At 39.7% G+C, this 15,111-nt stretch overlaps 2 protein-coding genes across 4 annotated transcripts in view; one reads left to right on the top strand and one right to left on the bottom strand.

The window, feature by feature from the left end:
• Nucleotides 1-3,890: 3,890 nt before the first annotated feature.
• Nucleotides 3,891-8,880, top strand: LOC134666816 (probable U3 small nucleolar RNA-associated protein 11). The gene is made up of 4 exons (XM_063524115.1): nucleotides 3,891-4,199; nucleotides 6,467-6,592; nucleotides 7,981-8,172; nucleotides 8,656-8,880. The coding sequence occupies exons 1-4, from the start codon at nucleotides 3,969-3,971 to the stop codon at nucleotides 8,863-8,865; spliced, it is 759 nt and encodes a 252-aa protein (XP_063380185.1). The 5' UTR covers nucleotides 3,891-3,968; the 3' UTR covers nucleotides 8,866-8,880.
• A 948-nt stretch (nucleotides 8,881-9,828) lies between these two features.
• The window catches only part of LOC134666753 (neprilysin-4-like), an 88,066-nt gene continuing 82,783 nt past the window's right edge, over nucleotides 9,829-15,111 (bottom strand). For all 3 annotated transcript variants that reach the window (XM_063524025.1, XM_063524023.1, XM_063524026.1), the window contains 7 exons: nucleotides 14,937-15,040; nucleotides 14,294-14,352; nucleotides 13,919-13,967; nucleotides 13,739-13,806; nucleotides 12,975-13,108; nucleotides 12,043-12,213; nucleotides 9,829-11,528 (listed from right to left, as the gene is read on the bottom strand). In XM_063524025.1, coding sequence (XP_063380095.1) covers nucleotides 11,352-11,528; nucleotides 12,043-12,213; nucleotides 12,975-13,108; nucleotides 13,739-13,806; nucleotides 13,919-13,967; nucleotides 14,294-14,352; nucleotides 14,937-15,040 — 762 coding nt within the window. In that variant the 3' untranslated portion in view covers nucleotides 9,829-11,351. The remainder of the gene's footprint in view (nucleotides 11,529-12,042; nucleotides 12,214-12,974; nucleotides 13,109-13,738; nucleotides 13,807-13,918; nucleotides 13,968-14,293; nucleotides 14,353-14,936; nucleotides 15,041-15,111) is intronic.

The following is a 15,111-nucleotide window of genomic DNA, read 5'->3' as shown; positions in this document are numbered from 1 at the left end:
CCTCACGAGGCGGCTCGTTAAGTCGACCCGCGTAATAAGAATGTGAAATAACTATTCTATGTTGACTCAGAATTAGTGCCATATTTTGTTTACACAATTTAATACTAAGCATAATTTTATAACAATATTTTTTGTTGGGAATAGTAATGAATAACTATCATAGCTAGTTACAATAAAGACACAATATAATAAAAAACTCCTCATTTACAATAACTTACTAAGTTCAGAAAGGTGTAAAAAGGCATTATGCCCTTCGGGCGTATACGTGTATTTTTGCACTGACTACATAATAAACCTACACGATATAGTCGTAATGATTTTAGTTTAAGACCCACTACAACTGACCTTGGAACTTAAGTATTTGCCACGGCAGCTTAACTTTGAAATACAATAGGCTCTCGGTAATCCGGTGCGCCCTGTAATTCTGCAAATAGTGACTCAGGAGACCTATACTATCCGGCAGTTTATAAGCCGAACGCCGGATTACAGAGAGGTTGCATTTGATATGTTGTTTTATTTTCTGTATGAAGATTTTATTCCCCATACAAATACTATAATCCGGCAGTTCCAACTATGGGGGGGAATTTCAGGTGCCGGATTGCCGGACGCCTGCCTACAGTAATGTCATTGTTTTTTTTTTAGGGCAGCTAAAATATGTATTCCTTTTAACTTTTTAAGACTGGGAGTGATATTTATTATTTTTTATAGCAACTTAAATCTAGAATAGTAATTAATGTACCTATTAATTTAATGGCAGCTTATTATCTGTTGTACTAACTTAAGTTTAGACTATTACTATTGTATTCCTAACACACAAAAGATCAAAAGGTTAAAATTCGTCTGTACATTGTTTATCTATTGTGTCAGTGCAGAAAGCACCTTATTCTAAGCTAGCATAAGACTTATTACCGTTTTAAATATTTTTACGGAACCGTTTTGTATTACGATAAACTATACATTTTAGAATCAAATAGACTTCCGTTGAATGTTAGGTTGAAACATTTACGACCGTTCCTGAGTGTATAAACAATTAAACATATTTAAGTATATTATTGTAAGATATGTATTATGTAGGTACACGGAGCGTGTGTGTGTGATGTACATGTGTGAGTGCGTGTGTGTGCACGCTGTAATTAACTGTAAATATAATTATGTGTCGTAAAAAATCGTATCCCCTCTTTTTTAGAACTTGGAATTAAAGTTAATTTTTAGTTTATTTAATTATGAGCTTTTCCATCCCGCTGGAAGAAAATCGTGCCCTAATTTGTACTGTTTTCGCACTTTGATTTTTCTCTCGTACTTCTAAGATCCGGAGAAATAGGTGCTACTGGGGAAAAAGGAACTCTTGCGTTCCGTGAAATCACTGATATTAGACTCGAAAGGGGTTATAGTGAGACCAAGATAAGTCTGCAACGATTTTGATAGCACGCGCAGTGCAAGTGTTATTTATATACTGGGTCAAGCAGATCTTGTCAGTAGAAAAAGGCGGCAAATTTGAAAAATGTAGGCGCGAAAGGATATCGTCCCATAGAAAATTTGAATTTCGCGCCTTTTTCTACTGACAAGATTTGCTTGACCATCTATAGGTCATAATTTCATAGAAGTTTGACGTTTATAATAACACTTGGCCCGCGTGTGCTGTCAAAATCTTTACGGACTTATCTCGGTCTGACTATTATATTAATTAAAATTAAAAGGATGAAAAAAGATATTCCAAACTCTAAAGTGGGAGAGTAATACGATTTTTAGAGCGACAGAAATAAGTACGACTCCTTGTCTGTAACGTATGTTGAATTTTATAAGAAAACATAAAGTTGCGCACGATATAAGACTTATCGATGGCTCGCTATTTACGTGATAGCGATATTGAAATGGTGCTCTCAGTATAGTTTCATATCATAACTCTAAACTATGCATTTATTGAACATTCTCCTTCTAGGCTAGCGAATTTAACTTAAGGAATCTATTTTTATATGTATGAAGGAACAAGTGGGGCAACGCCCCTCTGTGGGGTCACCGCTCCCTAAGGGGTAAAGCCCCAACGCGTACAACACTGTACAACTCGACTATTTATTATTTAATGTATTTCGTTGAATAAGTTTTGACACGACTAATAAACTGAATGAACAATTGACCTTGTTTTTTTAAAGAAATTAGTTATATTATAGATACCTACCTAAAAACATACTAAGGTGTTCTAAACTAGGAGCACTACCTACCTAATGTAGCAAAAATAAGCAAAATGCCTTTGTAGCATTGCAGTTGCGTAAGTGTACTCTAGCAAGACACAGGTTTGCGCGTTTACCGCAAAAAAGTTAGAGTTTGTCGCGTCACCTCGTTTTGAGAGCACTCCCCTGAGTGCCGCAGCCAGTATCGGAATCCTTGGTGTCGACATTTCGAGTGAAGTCCAGTTCCGCGGTCATCTAGAGGGTAAGGCTAAATTAGCCTCCAAGAAGCTCGGTGTGCTCAACAGATCGAGACGGTATTTCACACCGGCGCAGCGCCTACAGCTTTATAAGGCGCAGGTTCGCCCACACATGGAATACTGCTCTCATCTGTGGGCAGGGGCACCCCAATACCAGCTTCTCCCTCTGGACCGCATCCAACGAAGAGCGGCTCGAATTGTCGACTGCCAGCGGCTTTCGGAACGGCTTGACTCCTTGGCGCTGCGTAGAGATGTGGCATCGCTTTGCATTTTCTATCGCATGTATAACGGGGAGTGCTCCGAGGAATTGTTCGGATTAATCCCTGCCGCTTCTTTTCGCCATCGCCCTACGCGACAACATTACCATCTTCATCACTTGGATGGTTGGCAGTCCTCAACTGTGCGTTTCTCCAGAAACTTCCTGCCTCGCACAGCCAAACTGTGGAATGAACTGTCGCCTGCGGTATTTCCGGACCGATACGACCTTCAAACCTTCAAGAAAAGAGCGTACTGCCATCTTAAAGGCCGGCAACGCGCTTGCAACTCTTCTGGTGTTGCGGGTGTCCATGGGCGGCGGTAATCGCTTACCACCAGGTGATCCGTCTGCTCGTTTGCCTCCTATTTCATAAAAAAAAAAGTGTTGCTAAGGTATGCACAAAGAGAATATAACCCAAAGAATATATAATATAACCACTAAGTATATTATGTATTATAATATGTATTTTTGGCAATTCGTACAGTAGGGGGCTATTCATAAATTACATTTCAAATTAGGGGGGGGGGGGAGTCTGGACATCAGATGATGGTAGCATGACGTAGGAGGAAACGGGGTCATTTGAAGCATGATTTTTGGATGATTTTAGGGGAGGGGGGGTCAAAAATCGATGACGTAATTTATGGACAGCCCCTAGGTATGGTATTCTTGCATTTCAAATGTTGCTAACGATATTCTGATATTTCTTGAGACGGAAAAAGATCCTTGCAAGAGTCTTCGGGCTCGACGTCATACCGACGACGGCTTCAATCGCTAGTCCCCGCGACAGGAGGGATATAATAAGACCTTAAGTTATATGCATTCTATAAAACATAGTGTAAAGGATTATACATTATAGATTATACATCGAGTTAAGCATATTTCATTTCAGCCCAAATAAGGGCGCTTTTTACAAGTTATAGTTGGTCAAGCAGATCTAGTCAGTAGAAAAAGGCGGCAAATTTGAAAAATGTAGGTGCGAAGGGATATTGTCTCATAGAAAATTTGAATTTCGCGCCTTTTTCTACTGACAAGATTTGCTTGACCATCAATATATCTTGCGTATAATGCTTATGCACCGTGTGCAAAACTTCGCAGCCGAGCGAGTTTTGCTATTATTTTTGTACAATTCGGACCGTAGAGGGCATGTAGAGGGAGAGACTGACAGTGACGTTTTGGCGTTGCGTTTGACATTGACAGTTGAACTGTCAACTCCACGCTACTCACGTGTATCGTGGTGTTTATTTTTCATAATTTGGATTTGCATTGAAAAATAATACACCAATTAACATGTCATCTTGGAAAAAGGCCGCTAAGGCCCACCAGAAGACCCACAGGGAGCGCCATCAGCCGGAGGCTAGGAAGCACCTAGGTTTACTCGAGAAGAAAACTGACTACAAGAAGCGAGCTAAAGATTATCATGACAAGGGCAAAACGCTTAAATTGTTGCGAAAAAGGACTCTGGATAAGAATCCTGATGAGTTCTACTTTCATATGATCAACTCTAGGGTCAAAAATGGGGTATGTATGCGTTTGAAATTGTGACAAGTTTCAAGAGGTTATTTACGTGATATTTTTGTATTCTATGGAGTTATTGCTGCTGTTTCTTAGTACAGTTAAATTAAAACATTCTAATACGACCTAAATAATAGTCAATAATGTAAATGAATATGAGTGTTACATTGATTGCCATACCTTATACAAAAGAATTTACAAGCCTGTTTATATTAATAACAATTATATCTACATATTTGGGGCGTTTGTAGTTGAAACTCTGCGGCCGTGGTGACCTAGCGCACGTCGTCTCTTTAAAGGGGCCCACTGATTAGCAGTCCGCTGGACGGTATCGGCCTGTCAGTTGTTCGCAACTGTCAAAATTTAGTTCTAACTGACATGTTGATACCGTCTGGCGGACTGTTAATTAGTGGGCCCCCTTAAGGTGTTAACAAAGTTAAAGTCTTTGGGTGACCAGAGGGCTGGCCTATACTCCTCTCATTGGCTCAGCATTGATATCAAAATCTCTGTTACCCCAAAGGTGCCATTTTGCCGCACTAGGCGCCGAATGCGGCCAGCATTTGGGCACCTTACCAAGCAATTACAACTTAGGGCAATATTACATTTATAAGTAATTATTTTAGGTACATGTTTTATCAACAAACAGCTTGTGTTATGTTGCATACATATACACCGTGTTTTTTTTGTTTTCCGTTAATTTCAAGGGTGCATTCCTGAGCTTAAGTCAAGTAACCTTCTCAAAGACACCGATATTCTAATTAACTCCATTTCGGAGATAATCAATATTTTATTTTTTTCCTATAAGGCCTCTACAAGCGTGTACACTTGCCTTAGGGCCGGTTTACATATTGATTAATGTTTAGAATGAGTTCATACATTTGCTACTAAACTTAAGTACTAGCGGAAGCAGTTATAAAGTTGACCCAAAAATTTTTTATTAAGCTATGAGCTTCATCACATATGTTCCTTGAGTAATTCTAAGCATTTCAAGCCTGGGAAGCAATAAGAAATGTGCGTCTACTCGGATTTGTAATGGATTCAAACTTTCAACCCCTTTTTAACCCTGATAGGGGATGAATTTTACAAAACGCTGAAATTACTTTTCCTGTCTTTTAATAATATCCTCAAATACAAAGATTCAAGTCCCGCGTTCGAAATTTTTTTTGATATCCATACAAACTTTCAACCTTCTTTTCACCACCTTAGGGGATGAAGTTTCAGAAACGCTGAAATTAGTTTTCTTGTATTTTAATAATATATCGTTTTACGAAGTTTCAAATTCCTAGTTTAAAATAAAACTTGAACCCCATACAAACTTTCATCCCTATTTTAACCCCCTTAGGGGTTGAATTTCTCAAAATCGCTTCTTATCTCTTGTACACTTTATAAATGTAATCTAGTGTGCAAATTTCAACTTTCTATCTTTTGTAGTTTCGGCACCAGGTAGCAAAAATCTTCAACCAAAATTTTCACCTTTTTACGTTTTTCTTGTAAAATTACTATGAAACTGAAAAAAACAAATATCAGTAATGCATTCTACGTCTTTGGTTTATACGAAAATGATACCAAACTTGCCCTAGTAGCCACCAGGATCAGAATAGATTTTTTTTAAAGATGACCCCACCCTCCCCAACTAGACGCACGCTTCTTTTTGCCTCCCAGGCTAGAAATGCTTAGAATTACTCAAATATCAGATGTGATGAAGCTCATAGCTTAATAAAAAATTTTTGGGTCATGTATGGCAGCGTTACATAACTCATCATCATTCTCCTGCCCTTGTCCCATTCACTTGGGGTCGGCGCATCATGTCTTTCTCTTCCACACCTCTCTGTCGCCCGTCATTTCATCATTCACTTGCATTCGTTTCATATCATCTCTCACACAGTCCATCCACCTTTTCCTCGGTTTTCCTTTCCTCGTACTTCCCTCCACATTCATTCGTAATACCTTTCTCGTCACATGACTTTCATCCCTCCGCATCACATGCCCGTTACATAACTGACTCCAGTATACAATCTCGGTCGATCGATGTTCGAAATGACATTGATATGTCACAAATTTCAATTGTTTGGTTGAGTTAATTGTCTTGACTTGTCTTACAACAACGCTACATGCTACATTTAATTACTTTTTAAACTTAATTTAAAAAAAAAGCCAAAGTTTTTTTTAAAATTAACTATGCCATTTAGTTCTCTTAAACATACTTAACCATACCCCAAAGTTAACGGAATTCAATATAAACACGGTGTAGTAAAGAACATAATGTTTTGTAGGAGCACCATGAGTTGGTAAAGGAAGAGGAAAACTCGGCCGAGCAGGAGAAACTGATGCAGAGTCAAGATGTCAAGTACATCAACATGAAACGTGTCATGGAGAGCCGCAGGATTGCCCGCTTGCAGGTTAGCTTCTTAAAAAATGTCTAAAGTCAATGTGGAGAAAACCGTCTATAAAAAAACCCGACAAGTGAGAGTCGGACTTGTCCACTGAGTGTTCCATATTTGTCTGTCACCACTGTCACCAGGCTGTCTCATGAACCGTGATAGCTAGGCATTTGAAATTTTCACAGATTATGTGCCGCTATAACAACAAGTTCTAAAAACAGAATAAAATAAATATTTAAGTGGGGCTCCCATACAACAAACGATATTTTTGCGTAATGGTATAGAACCCTTCATGCGCGAGTCCGTCTCTTACTTGGCCGATTTTTGCAATTATGACAGCCATTAGCCTTTGTCATTTGCCAGTGCCATGTGTTAATTGACTTAAAGTGTGGTTTTTGGACCAGCTTATTAATGTTATTATTGCACTTATTCTTATTAGTAACTTCACTAGTATCATCATTCTCTTGCCCTTGTCCCATTCACTTGGGGTCGGCGCAGCATGTCTTTCTCTTCCACACCTCTCTGTCGCCCGTCATTTCATCATTCACTTGCATTCGTTTCATATCATCTCTCACACAGTCCATCCACCTTTTCCTCGGTTTTCCTCTCCCCTTACTTCCCTCCACATTCATTCGTAATACCTTTCTCGTCACATGACTTTCATCCCTCCGCATCACGCTAGGCGATTTGCCCTTGTTAAACTAAAATTAATGACAAATTTTAAAATTGCTTGATTGCAGTGAAACCTAAAAAATGTCTGTCCACATATTTTTTGTTGATGTTTACTTACCCCCATATTCATAAACCCACTACAAACGTCAATAAGCTAATAATCGTTTGTCCTTATCTGTCATTTTGAGTTATGTATTTGTAAGAAAGGGATAAAACATAATTTAAATAAATCCCGTAAAGTTTTATGAATAAGGGCCACCCCACATCTAGCGTCCCTCGAGCGTCGGCGTCTGGTCAGCGCTATGGAAAATAACGTCGCTGCGCAATTGCGTCGACGTTGCGTCGAGCAGCGGCCATAGAGTTGTAGACGCCGACGCTCGAAAGACGCCAGATGTGGGGGGGCCCTACGGGCCACCCCACATCTAGCATCCCTCGAGCGTCGGCGTCTGGTCAGCGCTATGGAAAATGACGTCGCTGCGCAGTTGCGTCGACGTTGCGTCGAGCAGCGGCCATAGAGTTGTAGACGCCGACGCTCGAAAGACGCTAGAAGTGGGGTGGCCCTAAGGTCCACTTGCACCATTCCACTAACCCCGGGTTAACTGGTCAAACTAGGAGTTACCATGGTTACCAGTACAATTTGACACTGAGTTAACGGTTTAACCGCATAACGCCGGGTTACTGGGATGGTGCAAGTGGGTCTAAGGGGTTAAATGTTAAAATCTTTGCACTTTCAGTCAGAGCTGCACATGACCGACATAGCCGAGGCCACAAACAACACGCACACATTCTTCGTAGAGTCGGATGAGGAGAAAGACTTCGACTTGGCCAAGCGGCTGGATACACACCCCGCGCTGCTGGGTCGTAAGACCAACCGGCCACGGCTCGCGGACTTGGATAAAATACAACTGCCTGATGTGGATGAGGAGGTATGTCATGGTATACTCATAACAATTTAGAATTTTTTGTTAAAATTCCTCAAAGATTAAACAATTTTACGGTTTAAAGAACTCATTTAAAAAAAATTAAAATAAAAAACCTTAACCGTAGAATTATTTAATGTTAGTATGTCTCACAACAGCTTAAATTCCATTTATTCCTCAAAGATTTACTATAGTCTGTATCTTTAGGTATTTAAATAAATGTAAACAAACAATTTGTAAATTTTCGGGTAGTTCTAACATTTATTGGTTAACCAACCAAATACAAAACCACCTGCATCAATCACTAAACGACCTGACTTTGACCTACATTATTTGATCATGTAATGTTTTCATCTACCCTAGTTTAAGGAGCCATCTGAGGGTAGATTTTGTTTATTTTTATTTAAATGCCTAAAGATACAAAGTATATAAAAATCAATTTGATTAATTCGGCGGTCATTGCATATCAAGAGGTAATTTTTTTTTCAGGCAATTGCGAAACTAAAGAAAAGCAAAGAAAAAGTATACAAAGAACTGTCTAAAAGAATAGACAGAGAGAAAGAGCTGACAGTAATCCAGCAGAAAATGGAAATCAAGAAACACGTGCAAGGGGCCGGCAAGGTCAAGCCCAAGCGGGTCAAGAAGGGGTCCAAGCAGAGAGCCCCGGTTTACGAGTTTACGTATGTGAGGAAAAAATAAAACTGTATGTACGAACATTGTCTTTATTTTTTAATAAATAGTAATTGTCAAATGCATGGTATTTGTTTATTATAAATAATATAAGTACCGTACAGTCGCCATCAGATATATCGGAGCGGCCAACGCGCTCACAAATATCTGAACACGCCTCTATTGTCAAGGCGTTAGAGCGCGTGTTCAGATATTGTGACCACCTTGGCCGCTCCGATATATCTGATGGTGACTGTACAACCCAACTATAGTCCACAAGTTCAACTCTTAATTAAGTACCGACACAAAATAAATAATAGTACTAGGGACAGAAGGTTCACTCTAATAAAAAGCGTCTATATTACGACAGATATAACCGCTAAGTGTCGCAAGTCCGTAGCGACGCGGCAACTACTACTGCTAGACACCAAAATTGGTGTGGGCCGCTTGTGCTTGCAGCGACGTGACGACATCGCGAAGTGAACCACGCCTGTTACTATTATTTTTGGTACCTATTTTCTGGGTGTTTCTGTCATTTATGAACGTATGTTGCATAACTATGAACTTATGAAGTAATCATTCAAATAGTTTGACCATAGTTTGGATATTTTGGACGATAGTTGGGTCGATTTACGGTAGTTTAGTAAAAAGGACCCACACTGTATAGTTTGGACCCTTTTCACTAAACTTCTTTAATAATACTGAATTTGGCTAAGGCCTATTTGACCAATATATTATATTATATCCATGTCAAATTAAATGTCTTTTGATTCGAATTCATTACAGCGAGCAAATATCCTTAACCCTTTGATCTCTAAAGACGTCAACTGACGCGCGCGTGTGCAGCCCAATATCAACTTTCGTGCATTCGGTTCAAGGTTCACAATCACGTGCCGCGCACGATACCTAGGCGTGACGTTCAAATTGTCAAAGGGTTAAGTCGAGTTCAAAAAGATCTAGACTATTTGGTAGTAATTTTTTTTTGAACTAGTAGCTGCAACGAATATTATAGTCACATTTTTATAAAATCTCTTACACACAACATAATATTTTTTTAACAAATTATCTCCATAAACATTTTCCCTACTATATCGAATACATCCAATGTAGGTATAATCTCATTTTTAAAATATTTCCAGCCTTAGTATTCGTGCCAATCTAAATCTTAAAACTATTCTTATAAAACATTATCACATTCATATGTTCTATAATTTCTAGATTTCTACATTAAATCAATACATTCGTTCAGGATACTCCACATACAGTATGTGTCTGACCATGGGGCCTTAATTCCAGGGCTTGATTTTACTCGCTAAATTGAGCAACTTTTACTATGGGACCAACCCTAAAATCGGGGAATTTTTTTGGCTTTTCCATAGAAAACGTCGATATCTGATCAGCCAAAATGTATGAAAAAGTAAACATTTTTTTCAGGATTTCGGGGTTGGTGCCACAATAAAAGTAGTTTAGCTCAGTTTAGCGAGTAGAATCGAGCCCTGGATTTAAAGCCCCATGGTCAGTAACACCCTGTATAGTCTTGTCCTGTCTTGGCCGATACGCAGAGTAAAAAAATGGAAATTGAAATAGTATAAAGATTATAGATAGTGTCCGAACGGATCCGGATTTTTTGCCGAAACCGAAACGATAGGTTCGGGTTTGCTCTAGTTTCGGCCGTAGCAGAATCATGATGTCCACGGCGAAACGGAAATTCCGGTCGGACACGACTCCAAAAATACAGTTTTGGCGCGAACGAAAGGTTCGGCAGTATTTTGGCCGAAACCGAACCTTTGAATCATAAAGGATCTTATTCACGACAAAAAAATAATGTTTTTTGTCTAAAAACCTCACTCTTAAGTGCTAATGTTTAGTAACATACGCTGCGCATCAAATTCTTGAGTAACAAACTGACGTACTTCGGCCAAGATTAGATAGGCAACTGCCAACTCTCATAATAAAACTAAAATAACCTAAAATAAGTACAAATGACTTCAACCTACATAAATAGGTATACGCGTCTTATTTTAAGGCGGTAACTTCCCGGTAACTTACGAATAATAGACGAAAGTTTAGTAAATGGATACAGTTCATAAAGTAGTTGCGGCCCTTTTGCCATATTTAGACAAGGGATTTCTGAATTATCATTGTTAGCAGCGTAAGTAATAGTTATGATAAATATTTTATGTATCATATCATCATTGTGCCTTGGGAAAGTTTGTGAATTCTTGTATTTTTCTATAGGCATCGAAATTTTCCATTTCCGAGAACTTTTCCAACTTTTTGGAAATCCGCAACGCAGATTTAGGGTCGGTTGCACCAAACTGTTCGTATCGTTAAAGAGTTCGCTAAATTTTTATGTTTGGAATACTTCATAGTAATGTGCCGGGGCGCGCCGGCTGACGTTGATCAGTCTGTCAAATGTGGTTGGTGCAACTGGCCCTTAATGCATAAGCGTAGAGCACTGGATCTATTTCACTAAACCACGCCCAGTGGGTCCCGTTTGGCACCACATCACAGTTTCACCACAACACACACTTATGTTCCGGGTTCATAGGCGACCCTAGCGGACACTGCCACGCCTCCGCGAATTCTTTAGAGTTGCTTAAAGTCCCTATCACTCGAATTTTGTTGGGGCTGTGCACTCCTTCCACCATTTTAGATTTTAGGGCGCCTATTGTGGAGTTACCGCACCAAATCTGTAAAAAATGGCTTTATTAATATAAGTTAACTTAAAAAAAGAAAAAAGTAATGTAAATGCCACTAACCTGGAGTATACCGGTTAAACCGTTAACCCAAAATCAAATTGTACTACTAACCATGGTAACTTGAGGTTTACCCGGTTAACCCCGGGTTAGTGGGATGGTGCAAGTGGTGCTAAGAAGAGCAGCTGGTCAGGTTTATACTACGGCAGACCAGGTAAGGTGCCTTCGTGCTGGTTCCCTCTTCATCATCTCAGCCATAAGACGTCCACTGCTGAACATAGGCCTCCCCCTTTTTTGGGGGTTGAATGCCATAATCGCCACACTTGGCAGGCGAGTTGGCGATCGCAGTCGAGTACACCGAATTTGAGGGACGCTGCTGCCCGTCCACCGGTGGTCTTGGACGTGGTTTAAGGACATACCCGGGTCCTGGACGTAGTTCAAGGACATACCCGGGTCCCCTGTTGGTAAACATTTAATATCAGTGTAGACCTTGAAGGACAGTCCCTACCTGTGCAAACCCTAAGAAGAAGAGCTGTTCAGGCTTATATTGCGGTAGTCCTGGCAAAGTATCCCTTCTTGCCGCTGGTTCCCGTTTAGTGAAGAGCTGGTAGGCATGGAGCGCGGCGCGGAGCCCGCCGTTGTCGGCGATGTTCTCGCCTTGCGTGTTGAAGCCGTGCACCTGAAATTATATGAAATTATTGAAAATATTGTGTACACCAGGCCTGTTATGGATGGCTTTATCCATGTGACGAAATATCTGCCACTTTTTAACAGAGCGTGATTGAAAGTGAAGGATATTATTTTATCACGCTTACGCTTGTCAGTAAGGTAAAATGATGATGAAGAATGAAACGACTAAGGGTCTGAAAAGGCGTCGGCTGATGCGAGCCGAGTCGAATGAGGTCTTTTTCGCTCTTATTGCGCAGACATGAAGGTTTTTTCCATCGGATTTTGCCCATTCCGCGTCTATATCGTCAGGTGACAAGCAAAAGTTAGTAATTACTAAATAAATATGTATTTAACAAAAATCGACCTTCTTTTAGTACTAATATGGTTCACTATGGCTACATTGTGGTGGTACTTAGTGACTTTTGCTTGTCACCCGATGATATTTTATTTTATTTATTTAAGGATCACCAACGGATAATACATCTACATAATTACATAGGAACAAGGACATTTAACATTAACAGATGCTTAGCCACTTATAGGTGACCACAGCTCACGCATGTACATATCAAAGAGAGTATACATATAAACAACTAAAATAAACTTAAAGTTACTTAAATTTACATAAAGTAGAGAAATATAAACAAGAGAACATGTAAGCATGCAGACATAGAATTAAAATAGTAATAAAGTACCATGGGATAAAAAGTAGAGGCCATTCCTCTATATAATGATATAGGTATTTGGGCAGACCCTAGAGAATATAATTACCGTATAGTTAGGCAGCTGCGGCAGATGATACTTGCTGTACTGGTCAATGATGCAGGACACTCGTCCGTGGTAGTGCTCCAGGGTTGCCGCAGACCACCACTGCTTCAGGTTGCCCATTTCGTCGTAACGTCGGCCTGCAATGTCAACCGTCATTAGTACACCGACAACAAAGATAGTTCTAATGTGTTGTATTGTAGAATAACATAGGCATCGTGCGAAAACTGCGCATCATTTTTAAACTAAAAGTGCTACTTTATTCAAAAAGGTACTGATAAATAATTTAATAAGAAATACATAAGGTGGGGTAAGACTAACATAGTTTATTTTGCTCGGGACAAGACAAACGTATGAGGATCTAATACAAGTGATAGTCTTACCCCACCTTACCTTAGTTCATTAGCATTTTTTTTCGTAGCTTTAACCGAAAATATAGAAAATTATGAAAAACTGCAATCTACAAGATCCAAATGCGGATAGAACATTTGACGATGGTGTCCACTTTTTTGGCACGTGTAACAATTGTTGCCGGATAGGACGGCCTACTTTATAGTTACAGACGTAGTGCATAATTGTTTTCCATCGTATTTTCTCGGAAACGTTCGTATTTTTCATGCTAGTTCAGTCAATGTCAGTACTATTTGTACAGAGACTGACTGAAATAGCAAGACACGTTCGTACGTTTCCGTTAAAATACGAAGGAAAATAATTATGTACTATATATATGTAGATCCCTTATTATGACACAATTTATGTTGGACCCATACCTTGATCATCAAAGCCGTGTGTCACTTCGTGGCCCATAATTGCACCGATCGATCCGTAGTTGATAGCCCTAAAAATAATTATACATTTTAACTAAGGGATACCTACTTCTTTCACATCAAGGTATGTATAATGGATGATCTGGAGGGAAGGAATGGTATAATAATGTCCGTTTTACTTACTCGATTCCATTGCCATAGAAAGGCGGCTGTAATATTCCAGCAGGGAACGCTGAAACGAAAATAAAATGTATAATAAATGTGTACCTTGAAAACCTTTCACCGTGCATATTATTAATTTTAACAAACGTTTGCGTTAGTATATCAAAGTCAGCTTTTCAGTTAAATAATATGATTGTAGCATAGCGATCAATACGCATCGGCCACTATCGCGCTAATATGGAAGAGTGGTAGATAGACATAAAGCGTTTTGCTGTCGTTAGCGATAGCGATTGTCACCTTGCCTAGGCCGGCAGTGTTTTTTCTTTATTTCATAAGTCATCATTTCGTTCTGTTTACTTACTTAAGTCGGTAGGTAAAAGCTTCAAGGTCACTTACTGACTGAGTTGAGAGTGGCCGAGTAGAAAGCGTTGACTGTCGTGGCTGTAGCGACCCATCTGCAAAAACAATTTGTTACTTTTTGCGAAATAAATTCGAACGAGTAGAGTTTTGCTACCTCCTCCTTCTTCCTTGCGTTATCCCGGTATTTTGTCACAGCTCATGCGTGCCTGGGGTCCGCTTGACAACTAATCCAATCCCACGATTTGACGTAGGCACTAGTTTTTAACGAGTGTAGTTTTGCTACCGCAGAGTTAAACCGTCTCTCTGTTAAGGGTGTGTTAATTATGACTCTAAAGAGAGTCTTAACAAAGTTGGTACCGCCGGAGGCATAGAGGAGGGTAGAGGAGTAAAATTTGAACTCTCAGAGCAGCTGCCCCCTATCACCCCGCCCGTCTACTCCCTTGGAAGGAGCACTTACGATATTTTTAACTCCAGAATTAGGTACACATTCATGTGAGTGGTGGTGGAGGCTATTAGGCGAACGCGAATGTGTGAATCCAGTTAAAACCACCCGTTTGCTTGAACAGGAACACCATTTTCTTTCTCTTATGGCAAAACTATTTTCAATGTAGCAATGGCGGGGCAAACACACCTACTCTACTCTTTTGGCTAACTGGAGCCTACATAACGTGATGTATACCTGTTTCTGTCGGGCGTTTCTCGCAGTGATTCCAAGGATTTTTTGACGGCAGCCCTCGTCAGTTTCAAGTAGGTCTCAAACAGGTTGTCTGGTACCACTTCGGCCTGAAAAATATATTCACAGTTTAATTACTTATTACACAAATTAAAAAAATAATACGCGGCGGTTGTTTTAA

The sequence above is a fragment of the Cydia fagiglandana genome, chromosome 8 (assembly GCF_963556715.1).
Source record: "Cydia fagiglandana chromosome 8, ilCydFagi1.1, whole genome shotgun sequence".
In the NCBI taxonomy this organism is placed as follows: Eukaryota; Metazoa; Arthropoda; class Insecta; order Lepidoptera; family Tortricidae; genus Cydia; species Cydia fagiglandana.
Note: the sequence above shows the minus strand (reverse complement) of the source record. Positions and strands in the feature narration are given on the sequence as shown.